This window comes from Malaclemys terrapin, chromosome 4 (assembly GCF_027887155.1).
Source record: "Malaclemys terrapin pileata isolate rMalTer1 chromosome 4, rMalTer1.hap1, whole genome shotgun sequence".
In the NCBI taxonomy this organism is placed as follows: Eukaryota; Metazoa; Chordata; order Testudines; family Emydidae; genus Malaclemys; species Malaclemys terrapin.
In genome coordinates this window covers 20360568-20378589 of record NC_071508.1, presented here as the reverse complement: position 1 = coordinate 20378589, position 18022 = coordinate 20360568, and the positions used below count along the sequence as shown (strand labels likewise).

General features: G+C 51.9%; 1 protein-coding gene across 1 annotated transcript in view; it reads right to left on the bottom strand.

The window, feature by feature from the left end:
* Positions 1-18022, bottom strand: part of LOC128835693 (maestro heat-like repeat-containing protein family member 7) — a 35701-nt gene that overhangs the window by 16710 nt on the left and 969 nt on the right. Inside the window, exons 2-10 of the mRNA XM_054025279.1 lie at positions 17533-17612; positions 15987-16107; positions 15278-15364; positions 12921-13025; positions 11607-11736; positions 7767-7873; positions 6501-6650; positions 5048-5202; positions 4541-4676 (exon numbers count right to left, since the gene is read on the bottom strand). Coding sequence (XP_053881254.1) covers positions 4541-4676; positions 5048-5202; positions 6501-6650; positions 7767-7873; positions 11607-11736; positions 12921-13025; positions 15278-15364; positions 15987-16107; positions 17533-17612 — 1071 coding nt within the window. The remainder of the gene's footprint in view (positions 1-4540; positions 4677-5047; positions 5203-6500; positions 6651-7766; positions 7874-11606; positions 11737-12920; positions 13026-15277; positions 15365-15986; positions 16108-17532; positions 17613-18022) is intronic.

The window sequence follows — 18022 nt, the reverse complement described above, 5'->3', positions numbered from 1 at the left end:
GGGATAAATAAACAGAAGAATCTCGAGTGGGAGTATCTGGCACTGGTGTGACCCACTGCTGGGATCCTGGGTCCTGTTCCAGTGCCCACAATGCAAGAAGATTGTTGATAAATTGCAGAGGGTTCAGAGAAGAGTCGTGAGAATGATTAAAGGATTAGAAACCATGTCTTATAGTGACAGGGTGACCAGACAGCAAGTGTGAAAAATCAGGACGGGGGTTGCGGGGTATTAGGAGCCTATATAAGAAAACGTCCCTAAAATCAGGACTGTCCCTATAAAATCTGGTCACCCTACACAGTGAGAGACTCAAGAAGCTTGATCTATTCAGCTTAACAAAGAGAAGGTTGAGGGATGACTTGATTACTGTCCATAGGTATTTCCCTGGGGAACAAATATTTAGTAATTGGCTTTTCAGTCTAGCAGAGAAAGGTCTAACATGATCCAGTGGCTGGAAGTTGAAGGTAGACATTCAGATTGGAAATAAGGCATACACATCACAGTGAGAGTAATTAATCATTGGAACAATTTACCCAGGGTGGTGATAGATTCTCCATCACTGACCATTTTTGAATCACGATGGGATGTTTTTCTTCAAAGACCTGCTCTAGGAATGATCTGGGGGCAGTTCTCTGGCCTGTGTCATGCAGGGGATCTGACTAGATGATCACAGAGGTCCCTTCTGGCCTTGAAATCTATGAAGCTAAGAGTGGGGAGCTGCCTAAACCAGCCAATAGGAAATGCTGAGGAGAGGGGTGTGGCCTAAGCCCTACCCCCAAAGGGAATTCGGTATCTATCTCTACTTGGGAACACTTAAATAGTCATTGGAGCAGAGTTTAGACCCCGGGTCTCCCAGTTGGGTGCCCTAACCACTCGGCTAGAGACAGTGGTGTAGTCCAAAATCGGAAGGTACTGGAATGCCACTAAAATATTGATTTTCATAAACATGAATTATACAAATTCACATTTTATTTGTCTACTGAATTTCTGGTACAGTAATACTTGGCTAAACCAGGCCTGGCTGGAGACAGGCTGGCTGTCCAAAATAACAAGGTATTGGATTTTCTTTTTTTTAATTGTGTACACAGGGGTCGGCAACATTTGGCACACGGCTCGCCAGGGTAAGCACCCTGGCAGGCCAGGCAAGTTTATTTACCTGCTGACGCAGCAGGTTCGGCCGATTGCGGCCCCCACTCGCTGCGGTTCGCCATCCCGGGCCAATGGGCGCGGTGAGAAACCGCGGCCAGCACATCCCTCGCCCGCGCCGCGTCAGCAGGTAAATAAACTGGCCCGGCCCGCCAGGGTGCTTACCCTGGCGAGCCGCGTGCCAAACGTTGCCGACCCCTGGTATACACGCGCACACACACACAACTATAGTAGCTATTCAATTCATTTTAACTGTTGAAATCATTATGCTGAAATGCCATTAATGTGTACACAGCACACTATGTAAAAGATCTAAAGCTAGACAGTACAGTGAGAGAAACCCAATGAATGCGTAGCACGTTTTCTTTTTACTTTAGCCTATAGGCTAATGAAAATACAAAATAAATCATGCTGCTGCACTATAGACATTACTCTATCAGGTGGAAATAATAAAAGTTTATTTTAAATTGAAACTAGCTAGTAGGTTACACAAGTAACACAAAATACATCAAGGCATAACAGGGGCTGAAGTAGCAAAGGCCTGCTGTAATGCATTTATCTAATTTCTACAAGTATTTCCACAAAGTGTCTTTCTCCATCTTGTAATGTATGTGTCTGTGAATCAGAGGGAGAACAAGGATGTCTGAGCCAAGTTCTGGCACAGCTGAGAGGATGCCACATGGAAAATGAAGGGCCACGGAGCCTGCTAAACATGAGCAATGACATATGCGGAATAAGCCGCTTGCTACATTTGCCATTCACAATCATAGTCATGTGGCTAAATCCACGCTCACACTCAGCCGTGCTGCATGAAATCACACACGTGGAGCTGAACAGAGGTTTCAGCTGAGCTGGCACTTCTGACCAGTATAGTCAAGAAAGTCACGCTAGGCATTGACTATTCCAAATCGGTTGCACAGCTGCCCTACCTCCTTTTCACTTTATCTAAGAATAATGGGTCACTACAAAAAGTAATTTTCCCTCTGCTGATACTCACACCTTCTTCTTGTTCTTTCTTGGTTTCAGGTGACCGGCAGTAAAGCGTATACAGTTTGTCAAAGAATTCCAAGTGATTTACAGTTCTTACTTCACTTAACGTTTCAGCAGCTGCCAAATCCAACCTGTGATTCACACACTACCTCGCTAGAACATTTGGGTACTTCTTCACAATACAGCTCGCTACGCCAGAGTTCTTCCGAAGCATAACACTAGCACCACCACTCGCAAATACTACAAGAGTAATTGTAATCAGAATTCGATTTATTGAGGCATTTCAGCTCACAATCTACAGTGCCTGAAGCCGTCTGACGTGGAAGTGCAATCAGATCAAGAAACATGAAGTGAGGATAATCATCCTTCAAAGTGTCACATTTTAAATAGATTCTAACTGTTGATTCATTGCTCAGAGTAGTTGATTCATCAACAGACATGGCTATCTTTCCGTCACTCTCCGGCATCTGAGCACACATTCGTCATTTGCAAGGCTTTCGGTGCATTGCAGATGAGATAGGGTCTAGCATGTCTGTAGCACTGAATTGTGAACACAGACCGATACCAATATCTACACCATGCAGTATGTGGAATTCAGTTAAATCGGGACGATCCGAGTAGGGTCTGTCATGTTTAGCAATGTAATATGCCATTCGCTTTACCTGCACAGTTGTGTCAAGTTCTGATTTTGTCATGTTAACCACTTCATCTTCAAAAGTTGAGGTTTCTGCTTCTGTTGAAAGCTGTAAAGCTACCTGCAGTTGAATCTTTGTGTTCCTTTATCTTCATTGGCAGAGATGTTAATCTGGACTCTCAGCTAGGTCCATAAGGAGAAACAGAAAACTACCACCACCCTACTGCTATGGAGAGACCCTGATGAAACTTTGCTACCGTTAAGGCATCCAAGCTTACCATCATGGCAGGACAACCAAGGATAATCCCTCTTCTTCAGCATCCACTAACCAGAATTCATGCCAGCTGGTCTTTGGCTGTTGAAGGGTAATCTTCACAGTTCGTTCTCACTGCAATAGCCACCTCAGTGAACTCCATTACAGGAAGAGCTCTGTTTTTGTGTTTGTGTCTGCAGTCGAAGCACGGCTGCTACTGTCTTCGTCAGCACCTTTAGCCTTCTCAAAGAAGTAGTTAGGAAGAGAAGAATTTCCTAATGCTCTTTTCACTGCATCAGAGGACTGCTGGCTGTAACAGACAGTTGTGCCGGAGATGTGAATCATGTCATTTAGCTTGCCTACTATGTGCGTTCTGGCTCGATTACAATATTGTTGTCTGGTGTTGTTTCACATCTTTATTAATGACCTGGATGTAGATAGAGAGAGCAAACTGGTCAAGTTTGCAGATGACACAAAGCTAGGAGGAGTCACCAATACTTTAGAGGAAAGAGCTAAAATTACGAGGGATCATGGTAAATTGGAGGACCGGGCTATAGACAACAAAATGAAATTCACCAAAGACAAATGTGAGGTGCTACATTTAGAGAAGAAAAATCAAATGCACAGATACAGAATAGGGGATAACCAGCTTGGCCGTGGCACTTCTGAGAAGGATCTGGGAGCTGTGGTCGATCACAACCTCAGCATGAGTCAGCAATGCGATGCTGTTGCAAAAAAAAGCAAATGCAATTTTAGGTTGCATTAACAGAGGTATAGCATGCAAGTTATGGGAGGCGATAGTACTGCTCTACTCAGCACTGGTTAGGCCTCAGCTGGAGGACAGTGTCCAGTTTTGGTCACCAATGTCTAGAAAGGATGTGGAGAAACTGTAATGGATCCAGAGGCGAGTAACAAAGATGATCAGAGGGATGGAACACAAGCCATACGAGCAAAGGCTGAAGGAACTGGCTATGTTTAGTTTGGAAAAGAGGAGATTAAGGGGGGACTTGATAACGGTCTTCAGACTTGGAAGGCTGCCATAAAAAAAAGATGGAGAAAAGTTGTTCTCTCTTTCCACAGAGGGCAGGACAAGAGGCGATGGGGTCAAACTACAGCACAGCAGATGTAGATTAAACCTCAGGAAAAGCTTCCTAACGGTAAGAAGAGTAGGACGATGGGACAGACGCCTAGGGAGCTTGTGGAAACTCCTTCGCTGGAGGTTTTCAGAAGGAGGCTGGAGCCATCTGTCTGGGGTGGGTTAGACACAACAAGTCCTGCCTCGTGGCAGGGCGCTGGACGAGCTGACCCTGCGCTCCCTTCTCACCCTGTGGTTCTAGGAGTGCTGCTGAATAGCACCAGGAGAGCGTTTCGGCGTGTTCCGGCTCGACTATAGCACTGGCTAGAGTCACGCTCTCTCTCTTCGGCCCAATGACTATACCCAGTGGGAGACTGAGAGACACCCTCAGGCAGTGACGGGGACACACGGCGCTCCTTCCCTTGCTGCAGGGGCTGATACTTACAGCCAAGGGGACCTCTCTCTGAGAGACATGCTGGTGGTGCAGCGGCTGCTCCTGCAGCGTGTTGAGCAGCTCCTTTAGGACCTTTCCTGTGGTCTGGCAGTGGGATGCCAGCATCCGCCACATCTCCGCAGCAACGCTGCAAAGGGAGAGAGCCAACGGCACTTGGTCAGAGCCCGGTCAGCCTCCTGCACCACGCCCCCCCCGGCACCGGCACCCTGCTGGGTCTCCTTGCACCAGCCAGCTCTTTGTTGCCCTCCCGCTGCTGCTGGTGCAGGCTGCCTGGGGACCGGGTCTGAGTGTCAGCCCCAGGGGAGGCTGAGGGATGCCATACAGGGTTTTGCAGGCTGGTCTGTCTCCAGGGCAAGCCAGCCTGCAAAACCCTCCAGGAGAAGCAGCAGCTCTGCAGGGAGAAGGAGATCTCTGGAAGGTTCTGCACTCCCCTGTCCCTGGCAGCGGAACCAGTCCGGGGGACCCGGAGCGCAAGCGACGGCAGCCCCAGCCCCGTACCTGTCACATGACAGCGAGCAGCCCAGCAGGGTTCTGACCACCTCCTCGCTGTACTGGTTGCCCAGCACGAGAAGGGTCCTGAACAGCTCCTTCCGGGACAGCGGCTCGCTGATGGAGTCCAGGTTCTTGTAAATGCTCATCACAGCCTCCGACACCTGGAAGGGAAATGAGGAGATGGGGGCCTCGGCTTCCTCGCACTGCTATTGATCTGGGGTGCCAGGGACCTGCTGCACCTGAAAGCCATCTGCCCTCCCAGATCCTCTTTGCCAGCCCCAGACCTAGAGCACAGGACCAGTTCCCAGCCTATCGATTCATAGACTGCAAGGCCACAAGCGGCCATGGTGATCACCTAGACCAGGGGTCTCAAACTCAAATGACCACAAGGGCCACATGAGGACTAGTACATTGGTCCGAGGGCCGCATTACTGACACCTCCCCCCCGCCGCCCTCGGCCCCACCCCCACTCCACCCCTTCCATGAGGCCCCACCCCTGCCCCGCCTCTTCCCACCCCTTCCCTGCCCCCATTCCAACCCCTTCCCCGAAATCCCCACCCCAACGCTGCCCCCTCCCTGCCCCCAGGGGGTACAGGAGGGCTGTGGGGTGTGGCAGGGGCTCAGGGCAGTGGGTTGGGGTGTGGGGTGCAGGAGGGGTGAGGGGTGTGGCAGGGGGTTAGGGCAGGGGATTGGGGTGCAAGAGGGGTGCAGCAGGGGGCTCAGGGCAGTGGATTGGGGTGCAGGAGGGGTGCAAGGTGCGTCAGGCGGCTCAGGGAAGGGGGTTGGGGTGCAGGAGGGGTGTGGGGTGCGACAGGGGCTCAGGGCAGGGGGTCGGGGTGCGGCGGGGGCTCAGGGCAGTGGGTTGGGGTGCAGGAGGGCTGTGGCAGGGGGTCAGGGTGCAGGATGCGACAAGGGGTTCAGGGCAGGGCGTTCGGCTGCAGGAGGAGTTCGGGGGGCGGGCTCTGGCCTGCCCTGCCCCGCCCCCACGCTGCTCCGGGATGTATGTATTGCTGTTGCTTCAGGCACCGCCCCCAGCATCTCCCATTGGCCGGGAATGGGGAAACGCGGGCAATGGGAGCTGCTGGGGGCGGTGCCTGAAGCAACATCAACACACACAGCAGTGTGCCCCCTCTTCTCCATGTTCCGGCCGCTTCCCGGCACGGCGCGGGGGCAGGGCAGGCAGGCAGGGAGTCTGCCCTGCCCCGGTGCACGTCGGGCCGGAGCCGCTCTAGGTAAACGCTGGGGGAGGGCAGGAGCGGGGGCTGCGAGGGGCTCGCGGGCTGCAGAAAATTACCTCGCGGGCCGCATGTGGCCCATGCGCCGTGTGTTTGAGACCCCTGACCTAGACTGACCCCCCCTCCCCCCCACATTGCACAAGCCAGAGACCTGCCCCCCAATAACACCTAGAGTCTCCCACGGATGGGCTCCCCCAGCAGGGTGTTCTCACTGCGGCTCTTACCCTCTCCAGCCTTGGGCCGGGGACCATCAGGATCTCATGCAGCATGTGCCTGGCCACCACCGAGTCATGGACGCTGGTGTCTCTCATGCTATCAATAGCAGTGCAGAGGAAGTCCATGCGCTCGGATCCGTTGAGGTACTTCCCAAACATCTGAAACAAACCCGCCAGTGAAACCACTTTTGCTGCCCAGCGCGGTTCCAGTCAGTCACTGGCCCAGCCAGGAGTGCAGGCAAACCCCACTCTGCCGGGACAGGGCTGGGTTACTGCACCTGGGCAGCACAGTATCCAGTCAGCAATCAGGAACTGCCGTGCATGGCAGAGGCCAGCCGGGCAGTCCACGGGGGCACAATACTGCACAGCACGGATACACTCTCTAGTTCTCAGCAGGGGCTGGCACTGGTGCACAGATGCAATGATGCCTTTTGTTGCATTAATCTCTGGGGAAGCTCCCACCACGCCTGACAAGGAGCTGGGATCAGGTTTGGATGAGCCCCAGTGCATCTTGGGATGTGGCATGTAGGGAGGCATATTGGGCTGCATTAGTAGAAGCATTGCCAGCAGATTGAGGGAAGTGATTATTCCCCTCTATTCGGCACTGGTGAGTTCACATCCGGAGTATTGCATCCAGTTTTGGGCCCCCCACAAGAGAAAGGATGTGGACAAATCGGAGAGAGTCCAGCAGAGGGCAATGAAAATGATTAGGGGCCTGGGGCACATGACTTATGAGGAGAGACTGAGGGAACTGGGCTTATTTAGTCTGCAGAAGAGAAGAGTGAGGGGGGATTTGACAGCAGCCTTCAACTACCTGCAGGGGGTGGGGGGTTCCAAAGAGGATGGAGCTAGGCTGTTCTCAGTGGTGGCAGATGAGAGAACAAGGAGTAATGGTCTCAAGTTGCAGTGGGGAAGGTCTAGGTTGGATATTAGGAAAAACGATTTCACTAGGAGGGGGGTGAAGCACTGGAATGGGTTATCTGGGGAGGTGGTGGAATCTCCATCCTTAGAGGTTTTTAAGGCCTGGCTTGACAAAGACCTGGCTGTGATGATTTAGTTGGGGTTGGTCCTGCTTTGAGCAGGGCGTTGGATTAGATGATCTCCTGAGGTCTATGATTCTATGAGGTAGAGTGGGCCATAGGCAGGGCTCTGGCCCAGATGAATGGGCTCAGTCACACGCCTGGGTCTGTCCCTTCCCCCGACTCCTAGGGTGTTAATTTCTGACTCCTGATAACTCTGCGCACAACAATCCCGTGAAGCACTGACTGTACTTACCCATGTGATATCGCTAGTGTTGGTGAACAAGGTGTCCCAGGAGCCGTACAAGGTTTGCCTGTCCTTGAGGAGCTGCCGATGCTCTTCACTGTTCCCCAGTGGCATAGCTATAAAGGGAAGGGTGTAACAGCTGACCTGTGTACAGTACTATAAAATCCCTCCTGGCCAGAGCCCCCAAAATCCTTTTCCCTGTAAAGGGTTAAGAAGCTCAGGTAACCTGGCTGGCATCTGACCCAAAGGACCAATAAGGGGACAAGATACTTTCAAATCTTGGCGGGGGGAAGGCTTTTGTTTGTGCTCTTTGTTTGGGAGTTCGTTCGCTCTTGGGACTGAGAGGGACCAGACATCAATCCAGGTTCTCCCCATCTTTCTAAACAAGTCTCTCATATTTCAAACTTGTAAGTAAAAAGCTAGGCAAGGCGTCTTAGTTTTACTTTGTTTTCTCAACTTGTAAATGTACCTTTTACTAGAGTGTTTATCTTTGTTGCTATGCTTTGAACCTGAGGCTAGAGGGAGGTCCTCTGAGCTCTTTAAGTTTGATTACCCTGTAAAGTTATTTTCCATACGGATTTTACGGAGATGATTTTTACCTTTTTTCTTTAATTAAAAAGGTAATTAATTTCTTTTTAAGAACCTGATTGATTTTTCCTTGTTTTAAGATCCAAGGGGTTTGGATCTTGATCCACCAGGAGTTGGTGGGAGGAAGGAGGGGAATGGTTAATTTCTCCTTGTTTTAAGATCCAAGGGGTTTGGATCTGTATTCACCAGGGAATTGGTGAAGGTCTCTCAAGGCTATCCAGGGAAGGGAATTAGCTTTGGGATGGTGGCAGCAGACCAGACCTAAGCTGGTAGTTAAGCTTAGAAGTTTTCATGCAGGCCCCCACATTTGTACCCTAAAGTTCAGAGTGGGGAAGCAGCCTTGACAGCCACCATCATTGAGGCTGAGCCAGGGAGGGGAAACAGACAGCAGGCAATATAAATCAGATGTTCGGTTAGCAAACGGGAGTTTTGCAAGAAAGTTTAGAGAGGGTGTGTGAGAGACAAGTACATCTAACAACCATACTGTAAACTCAGGCCAATAACCCCCTCCCCAAAAACAAAACTAAACAAACTAACCCCCCTGGAAGAGTAAAAATAAACCAGGCAGAAGGGCAGCAGCAGCATGGGGCTCGCCAGTTGATTGCACTGAATGCAGCATGTATGATTACCAGCCCTATGGGCAGGTAGCATATGTGGGCATTTGGCCCAAGGAGCTACTGGCCCTCGGAGACCAGGAGGCCAGAGGGGCTGAACTGGTGGAGCCAAGGAAGACAGCGAGGTACATAGAGGAGACTTTTAGGGACACAGTAGAGTGGTCCCACCCCCAGTCTGACAGCCTCTGTGCTGCTGAGGAGGGTGAAAGTTTCGGGGAAGGAGAACATCGAGCTAGAGCAGAGGGAGACGATCCCATAGTTGGGACCCACCTTCCAGAGGAAGTCATGATGTCCTCTCAAATTGAGGTAGGAACCCCAGTTACAAAGAAAAGCCTGGTAATAATAATGGGGGATTCAATCAATAGACATATAAACAGTTTGGTTTGTGATGGCTGGGAAAACCACATGGTAAATTGCCTGCCTGGTGCAAAGGTTGCAGCTCTCACGAGACATCCAGACAGACTTATGTGCCCTGTGGTATGTAACCTAGCGTTTAAATCGGCCTCTGTATGAGATAGCTAATGTGACAGTGAATTTTAAAAAAGTCTCCAGATGTGATCCCTGGTAAGCCTGACTTCAGTACCAGGCAAATTGTTGAAACTATAGGAAAGAACAGAATTATCAGACACGTCGGTGAACACAATTTGTTGGGGCAGAGTCAACATGGCTTTTGTAAAAGGAAATCATGCTTCACCAATCTACTAGAATTCTTTGAAGGGGTCAACAAGAATGTGGAGAAGGGTGATCCAGTAGATATAGTGTCCTTGGACTCCTTTGACAGGGTCCCTCACCAAAGGCTCTTAACCAAAGGAAGATGTCATGGGATAAGAGGGAAGGTTCTCTCATGGGTCAGTGGTTAAAAGATAGGAAGCAAAGGACAGGAATAAATGGTCAGTTTTCGCAGTGGAGAGAGGTAAATAGCAGGGTCCCCCCCAAGGATCTGTGTTGAGACCAGTGTAGTTCAACATAGTCATAAATGATCCAGAAAAAGGGGTAACCAGTGAGGTGGCAAAATTTGCAGATGATACAAAATGACTCAAGATCGTTAAATCCAAAGCAGACTGCGAAGAGCTACAAAGGGATGTCACAAAACTGGGGGACTGGACAACAAAATGGCAGATGAAATTCAATGTTGATAAATGCAAAGTAATGCACATTGGAAATCATAATCCCAACTATATATACAAAATTATGGGGTTTAAATTACCACTCAAGAAAGGTTTCAGAGTAGCAGCCGTGTTAGTCTGTATCCGCAAAAAGAAGAACAGGAGTACTTGTGGCACCTTAGAGACTAACAAATTTATTAGAGCATAAGCTTTCGTGGACTACAGCCCACTTCTTCGGATGCAGAAAGAGATTTTGGAGTCATCGTAAATAGTTCTCTGAAAACATCCACTCAATGTGCAGTGGCAGTTAAAAAAGCAAACAGAATGTTGGGAACCATTAGGAAAGGGATAGATAATAAAACAGAAAAATATCATAATGTCTCTATATAAATCCATGGTGCGCCCACACCTTGAATACTGCGTGCAGTTCTGGTCGCCCCATCTCAAAACAGATATACCAGAACTGTAAAAGGTGCAGAGAAGGGCGACAAAAATGATTAGGGGGATGGAACAGCTTCCATATGAGGAAGGATGAAAAAGACTGGGGGCAAGTCTACACTTCAAACACTGTATCGCCTGTTGGAGAATAACAGAGTTCTCACTCTTTTGGTTGGGTACAGCACACGCCGTAGCTGCACTGGCGCTGTAGCATTTAAGTGAAGATGTTCCTATGCCAACAAGCTCTTAATCCACCTCCCGGAGAGGCGCTAGCTAGGTCAGTGGGAGAGGTGCTCCTGCGACAGGGGTGTGGATTTTTCACACCCCTGAGCAATGTCGTTATAACAATATAGGTCTGTAGTATAGACCTGGGACCATTTAGTTTAGATAAGAGATGACTAACGGGGGATATGATAGAGGTCTATAAAATCATGACTGGTGTGACGAAAGTGAATAAGAAAGTGTTATTTACCCCTGCACATAACACGAGAACTACGGGTCACTTTATGAAATGAATAGGCAGCAAGTTAAAAACGAACAGAAGAAGGTATCTCTGCACACAATGCACAGGCAACCTGTGGAAATTGTTGCCGTGGGATGTTGTGAAGGCTAAAAGTATAATTGGGTTCAAGATAATCAGGGCATGCAAACCCATACTCTGCATGTCCCTAAACCTCTGACTACCAGAAGCTGGGACTAGATGTCAGGGGATGGATCACTCCAAATTTCCCTGTTCAGTTCATTCCCTCTGAAGCATGAGGTACTGGCCACTATCAGAAGACACAATACTGGGCTAGATGAACCATTGGTCTGAGTCAGTATGTCCATTCTTATGTGAGTTATGAAGAGTAGCATATAGATAGGGGAAGCTAAAGACATCAGGGGAAACTCCATGGCTTGCAGGACTAAGGATAATAAGGAGGTTTTTTAAAAAAAGTGATTTAGGAACAAAAGAAATCTTAGCAGTGGTGTAGGCTCATTACTAGATGGAGACTCTTTAAAAGGTTGCAGAAAAGGCAGAAGTGTTCAAGAAATATGTTTTCCGTGTTTGGAAACCCCATGTTAGTGTATTTAGGAAGGACAAGGGTCTCCACGGCTCTTACATTTTAGCTGCAGCATGAAGGAGTAGAGGTGGTAAAATGCCTCCATAGACGATCGGCAGATCTCCTGCTCCGGATGGCACAGAGTGACACACGCCACCAGCTGGCCCAGGATTCTGAACTCCTCCGCTTCCTGATGGAGAGAGGGCGCAAAGGGAGTCACTCGCCCCTGCAGGCCTAGCGCAGCGTGTCCCCCTGGCATTGCCCTAGCAATGGGTTAGAACTGGGGGAGGCAGAGCCCAGTGCAGAGAGACTGGGGACAAGGAGAGCAGGAGGAGCCGTGGGGCCCATCACCAGGGGCTGAGGAAAGCTCAGCAGGGACGGGGAAATCTGGTCAGCAAAGTCAGCAAACCTTGCTCCCGAGTGGGGACCCGGGTAACGAATGAACTAACGTCCAGTCTCCATCTCAAGGGCAAGCGCCTAATCCCAGCCCCTTCTCCCACCCCCCACCCTCCATTGACCTCAGGCCCAGGAGCTTGGGGTCACTTTGGACTCCTCTGCTCTGCATCCCGCCTCTCTCACTCCATCCTGGAGTTCCCCAGAGCCCTCCCTTCCTGCGCCATCCCCAGCCTGCCGGCTCTCTCCCGCCGGCTCTCTCCTGCAGGCTTGTCCTCTCATCTCCCCCTCCTGCCAGACCTTCCCTTGCCCCTCCTGCAGCACCTGCGCTGGCTCCCTGCTCTTCCCCACCTCGCCCCAAACCCCTTGCCCTCCTCTCCAGGGGTCTGCACAGCCTCCCCACACCCACTCCCCAGTGCTCTGGCTCCTTTGGCCCCTCCCATCCCTTTCAGTGTGTCCCCTCCCACCTCCCTCCTTCTGTTCTGCTGCCCCAGCCTCTGGGGGCACATCATCCAAACGCCCCCCTCCAGCTGCTGGAGGGGAGGCCCTGACACAGGGGGGATGGAGCAGCTGGAGCAGCTAAATGGCCCTGAGCACCCAGAGCAGGGGGCGTTCTTCTGGCAGCCTGGCAGGAGCTGATGCCAAAGCATCCCACAGGCAACTGACAAAGGGGGTGAACAGATACCTGGGTTCAGAGGCTGCTCTCAGGGCCATCCTGTGTAAATGCACTGACCCTGTGGAGCAGACTTTGGTGCTAGGGGAACAGCGGGGAGAGTCCTTGGAGACAGAATTATGGGGCTCGACCCAAAGCCCACTGGAGTCAGAGGACAGACCCATCGACATCAGTGCTCGGTAGATTGGACTCCTACCGAGGATCTTGCTGAGTCACTATTCTAGGCCCGGGTTTTCCCTGCCAGGGAGCGCTGCACCGCGAGGCTGCTCAGTGCAGTTAGGAGGCGGCCAGGGTCACAGGCTGCTCACCTTGCATTTGGGTTGACAAGCCATTAATTTCATGAGGAAGGTGATCCTTTCCACTGCCCTCAGCTGCCCATGCACCTCCTTGGATGCGGTCCAGGGGAGCAGGGCCTGAGAGAAACAAATTGGGACAAATTGCTGAGGAGAAGTACCAAAAAATAGCACAAGCACATAGGGAGAAAATCAGAAAGCTTAAGGCAAAAATGAGTTCTAACTGGCAAGGGACATAAAAGACAATCAGAAGCAGCTCTATAAATGCATTCGGAGCAAGAGAAAGACAAAGGAAAGTGAGGGGCCACTACTCAGCAGGGAAGGAGAGCAAATAATGGATGACACAGACAAAGCCAAGGTGTTTAATGCCTTTTTTGCTTCAGTTTTCACTAAAAAGGTTAATGGCAACTAGATGCTTAACACAATATTAACAACGAGGGGGAAGGAAAACAGGCCAGACTCGGGAGAGAACAGGTAAAAGACAATTTAGGTCAGTTAGATGAATTCAAGCTGGCAGAGCCACATGATATTCACCCTAGAGGGAGCTAGGCAAAGCAATCTCTGACCCGTTAGGAGGGCTGAGGTCCCAGAGGACTGGAGAAGGGCAGACACAGAACCTATCTTCAAAAAGGGGAACGAGGAGGCCTCAAGGAATTATAGACCTGTCAGCCTAACTTTGGTACCCAGAAAGATACTGAACAACTTATTAAACAGTTTGTAAGAACCTAGAGGAGATAATAGGGTGATAAGGAAGAGCACCATGGATTTGTCCAGAACAAACCATGCCAAACAAAGCTAATTTCCTTCTTTGACAGGGTTACTTGCCTAGTGGATGGAAGGAGGCAGTATATGATGATGTATATGAAGTTTAGTAAGGCTTTTGACACAGTTCCACAAGACATTCTCAGAAGCCAACTAAGCCAGTATGATCCAGATGAGATTACTATAAAGTGGGTGCACAACTGATGGAAAGACCATACTCAAAGAGGAGTTATCACTGACTCGCTGGCAAAGTGGAAGGGTGTCTCAAGTGGGGTTCCCCAGGGGTGTGCCTGGATCCAGTACTAGTCAATATTTTCATTAAGAACTTGGTTAACGGAGAGGAGAGTATGCTTGTAAAGTTTGCAGATGACACCAAACTGGGAAGGGTTGCAAGCACTTTGGAGGACAGATTAGAATTCAAACTGAGCTTGCTAAATTGGAGAGTTGGTCTCAAGTCAACAAGATGAAATTCAGTCAAAACAAATGTGACGTAACGCACTTAGGAAGGAAAAATCAAATGCATAAAAACAAAGTGAGGGATAACCGGCTAGGTGGCAGTACTGCAGAAAAGGATCTGGGGGTTATCATGGGTCTCACACTGAATAGGAATCAACAGTGTGATGCTGTTGTGAAAAAGGGAAATGTCCTTCTGAGGTGTATTAGCTTGTAGCACTGTGTCCAGTTCTGGGCACCACGCTTTAAGAAAGATGTGAACAAACTGGGGCCAGTCCAGAGGACAGCGACAAAAGTGCTCAGCGGTTTAGAAAACCTGACCTGTGAAGAAAGGTTGAACAAACTGGGCATTTTCGTCTTGAGAAGACGGAGGGGGCACCTGGTAACAGTCTTCAAATACGTTAAGGGCTCTTATACAGAGGATGGTGACAAATTGTTCTCCATGTCCCCTGAAGGTAGGACAAGAAGTAATGGGCTTAATCTGCAGCAAGGGAGATTTAGGTTAAATATTAGGAAAAAGTCTAAGGGTGGCTAAGCACTGGAACAGGTGACCTAGGGAAGTGGTGGACTCCCCATCACGGAGGTTTTAAAAAACAGGCTGGACAAACACTCATCAGGGACGGTCTAGGAATGCTTGGCCCTGCCTCAGTGCAGGGGGTGGAGTAGATGACCTCTTGAGATCCCTTCCAGCCCTGCACTTCTGTGTTCCCTCTTCCCAGGCTCTGGAATCGAGGAGACCGAATCTCTGTCAAGGACATTTCCCTCTTTTTGGAGCACAAACCACCCACAGAATCTACTTCCTGTGGCCCCAGAACTAGAACGTTGGGGGAATCTCGCTCTGGGCTCTGGCCAGGTTGGTGGGGCCCATGGTGAACACAAATGAATGCCAGGGTCAGATGGGGGCTCAGTGGAGAACACGACAGATCCTGCACTCCTCCACCCCCACCCCGTGCAGACGTTTTTCAGATATAATGGGGGCACTTGGCCCTCCAGCCCAAGAACCTTTGTATAGAACGTACTTTGAGGAGCCAAAGGCACCGGGGGGGGAGGGGGAGAGGAGGAGGAGTGTCCCATGCTTGTGATTAAATGGAGTCTTGGTCCCTGAGCCCCACCCCAGCTACAGGACTAGTCCCCTTCCTGCCCCCACGGCTCCAGACCTCCAAGATCTTCTCCACCACCAGAAGTCTGGGCTCCTGATTCTCACACGCCAAGGCCTTCAGCATCTGATCCATGGCTCTCAGAGTCTGTGTGCAGAGCAGAGGAGACACCAGAGCAAGTGGCATTACCCAGCCAGGAGATGAACCAAGGCCCTGGCATGTGACACCCCCCAGGCCACGGCAGCACCTGGTATTCCAGCTCACCCACTCACTTGTACCCACAGGGGACCTACTGCAAACTCCTGGCAATAGGACACCACTTGCCTTTGCTGTCCCCAGAAAGGCCACTGCATGGAGTCTAACCCACTGGAAGAGTCAGAAAGGACTGCACATTTGGAGGGGAGATTTCCAGCCAAGCTTCGGTTCCTCTGGCCTGTGTGCGTCTGAAGCAGCCAATCACAGGCCTGTGCCCCCAGCCACGCACTGGGGATGAATGTGCTTGTGAAGGGAGTGTCTGTTCCCCACTAATTGTCGGTGCATGTGAAGGAGAAATGCCTACTACTGCTACCCTATGAGGGAGTTACTCCTTTATCTGCAGTGGTGGGGCCTGTGCTTTGGTGCTGCAGGTCCTGAGCTGAAGTCCTGCCGAGGAGCTGTGATTATTATACTCATGTGCCAGTGCCAGGTTACCCGGGGGACAGGTACACGAGCGACCGGCAGGATTCCCACTTGGTTTCGGGTGGCTCTGCGTGGCCGGTTTGGGGCTTACCTTGGTGTAGAGAGCAGCCTCCTTGCCCTGCATGGTCTCTGCTGGAGGCAGGGAGAAGACGCTGGAGAAGCAGGCTGCGAGCAGGTTGGATCGTTCCAGGTCCTGCAGCGGTGGCTTCACTCTGCTAAGAGAAGAGACACGTGCGGATTGGAGGGCTGAGGCGGGACTGATGCGCTAATGTTGGCGTCAGGCTCCCAGGACATGGAAACACCTGAGGGGGCTCCAACTGGGGGGTGGCAGATGAGAACAGGTCAGGGGGCGGTGGAGGGAGCTGGTGCTGCCTTCTCTCATACCAACAGGCAGGGACTTAGTGCAGTCTGCAGCTGTCTGCTGTGACCCCACCAGGACTCACCAGCTGGGGCAGAGAGCGCTGCGCTTCGCCGAGAAATGACATCCCGCAAACGGCACGGACAGGAGACTAGAGCCTGCTGGCACCAAAGTGCCTCTGAACCAAGTGGCCACAGTGCAAAGGAGCCTGCCAGTCCTGTCCCGCTGGGGGCAAAGAGACTCTTCCACCACAGCTGTCTGCACTGCGGCTGCACAGTCCGGGCCAGCAGAGAGATGCTGCATCAGCCCGCAGCAGGGCAGAATCCAGGCAGGGATCCAAGCCCTGCCCCTTGCCCAGAGCTCTCAGCCTGCTGGACAGGGCACCCAGCTGTGTGCAGGGGGGGAGGAAGGTGGAGACAGCCCAGACAGCATTAACCCCTTCACCCCCACTGCCAGAGCATGGCCCCAGCACATGCAATGAGGTGCCAGGTGACTACTTGCCCCCTGCAGGACAGAGCCGTGCCCCTCGTGGCAGGCGGCAGCCAGTGAGGAACAGCTACGCCCACTGCTGACGCAAATCACCCCCCTCCGCCCCAGCAGAGACGGGATCGTAGCCAATGCTGTCGCCTGCCCCGCTGTCAGGAAGCCAGTGCCCAGTGGGGAGAGCCGCTCCAGCGCCTGCTCTGCCTCCCCCTCCCATTCCTGGGGAACCTATTGAGCCAACAGCGAGAGCCCAGCTCCAGCCCGCAGCATCTGCCACCTCCGGACGCCTGATGGGCAGGCTTCTGGGAAGCTCAGAGCAGGGCACCAGCGGCGCTGAGAGAGAGCCCCCCATGGCACAGACAGTGCCACGGGCCAGGGCTCAGCCTGTCCAACTTCTCAGCCACAGGGGGTCGCTGAGCTGCCGGTGTGACGCAGCTGGCACAGCTGGCAGTGACTTCAGTTGCTCCGCTCCAGCAGCACCCAACTGCCCCTCTCCCCCCAGAGCCATCTCCTGCGGGGTCCCAGAGGGGACCAGTCCTAACCCCCTCACTCCCTCCCCCACATCTTCATAAGGCCACGTGGAGAGGTCGCCAGGCATCGAAGAATCCTCCACCATCTACCCACTGGTGCCAGCCCACATGCACCAGCACCATCACCTGCTGCCACGTGCCCGGCGGAATCAGAAGATGGGGGAGGAGCAGAGGGGGGAATGCCCTGGAGAACTGGCCATGCCAAGAGGCTGGCGTGTCTGGCTGCACACAACACTGGCTGGGGCTGGGCCGGGCAGGCTGGGTACCTCATCTCCATGATGGTGAGCATCGCTTGCTGACGCACCATGTCGGTCAGGGAGTCGACGGACTCGTGCTGAAGCAGATCCTGGGGAGACAATGTGGGGAAATGCCAGCCAGGCTCCAAGCTCCTTCAAGGCTCCGACTGGGGAGCAAAGCGCAGGGCCTGCAACATGTGGGCTCGGCAGCCAGGTCGTCCTACTGCGGACTTGATGGTGTGCAGGGCTCCAGACGGGGAGCGCAGTGCAGGGCCTGTGGTCAGTGCCCGGCCTGTGGTCAGTGCCCCAGTGTCACGCACCAGTGCACTGAAAGGCTCCATCCGCATTAGCACCCAGGGACACCACCTGAGATCAGGCCCCCTTGTGCCCGGTGCTGCACACACACAGTGAGAGCCAGTCCCTGCCCCAGAGAACTCACGAGCTAACTAGAAGAGACAAGGCATGGAAGGGAAACTGAGGCACAGAGGGGGAAGTGACTTGCCCAAAGTCTTACTGCAGA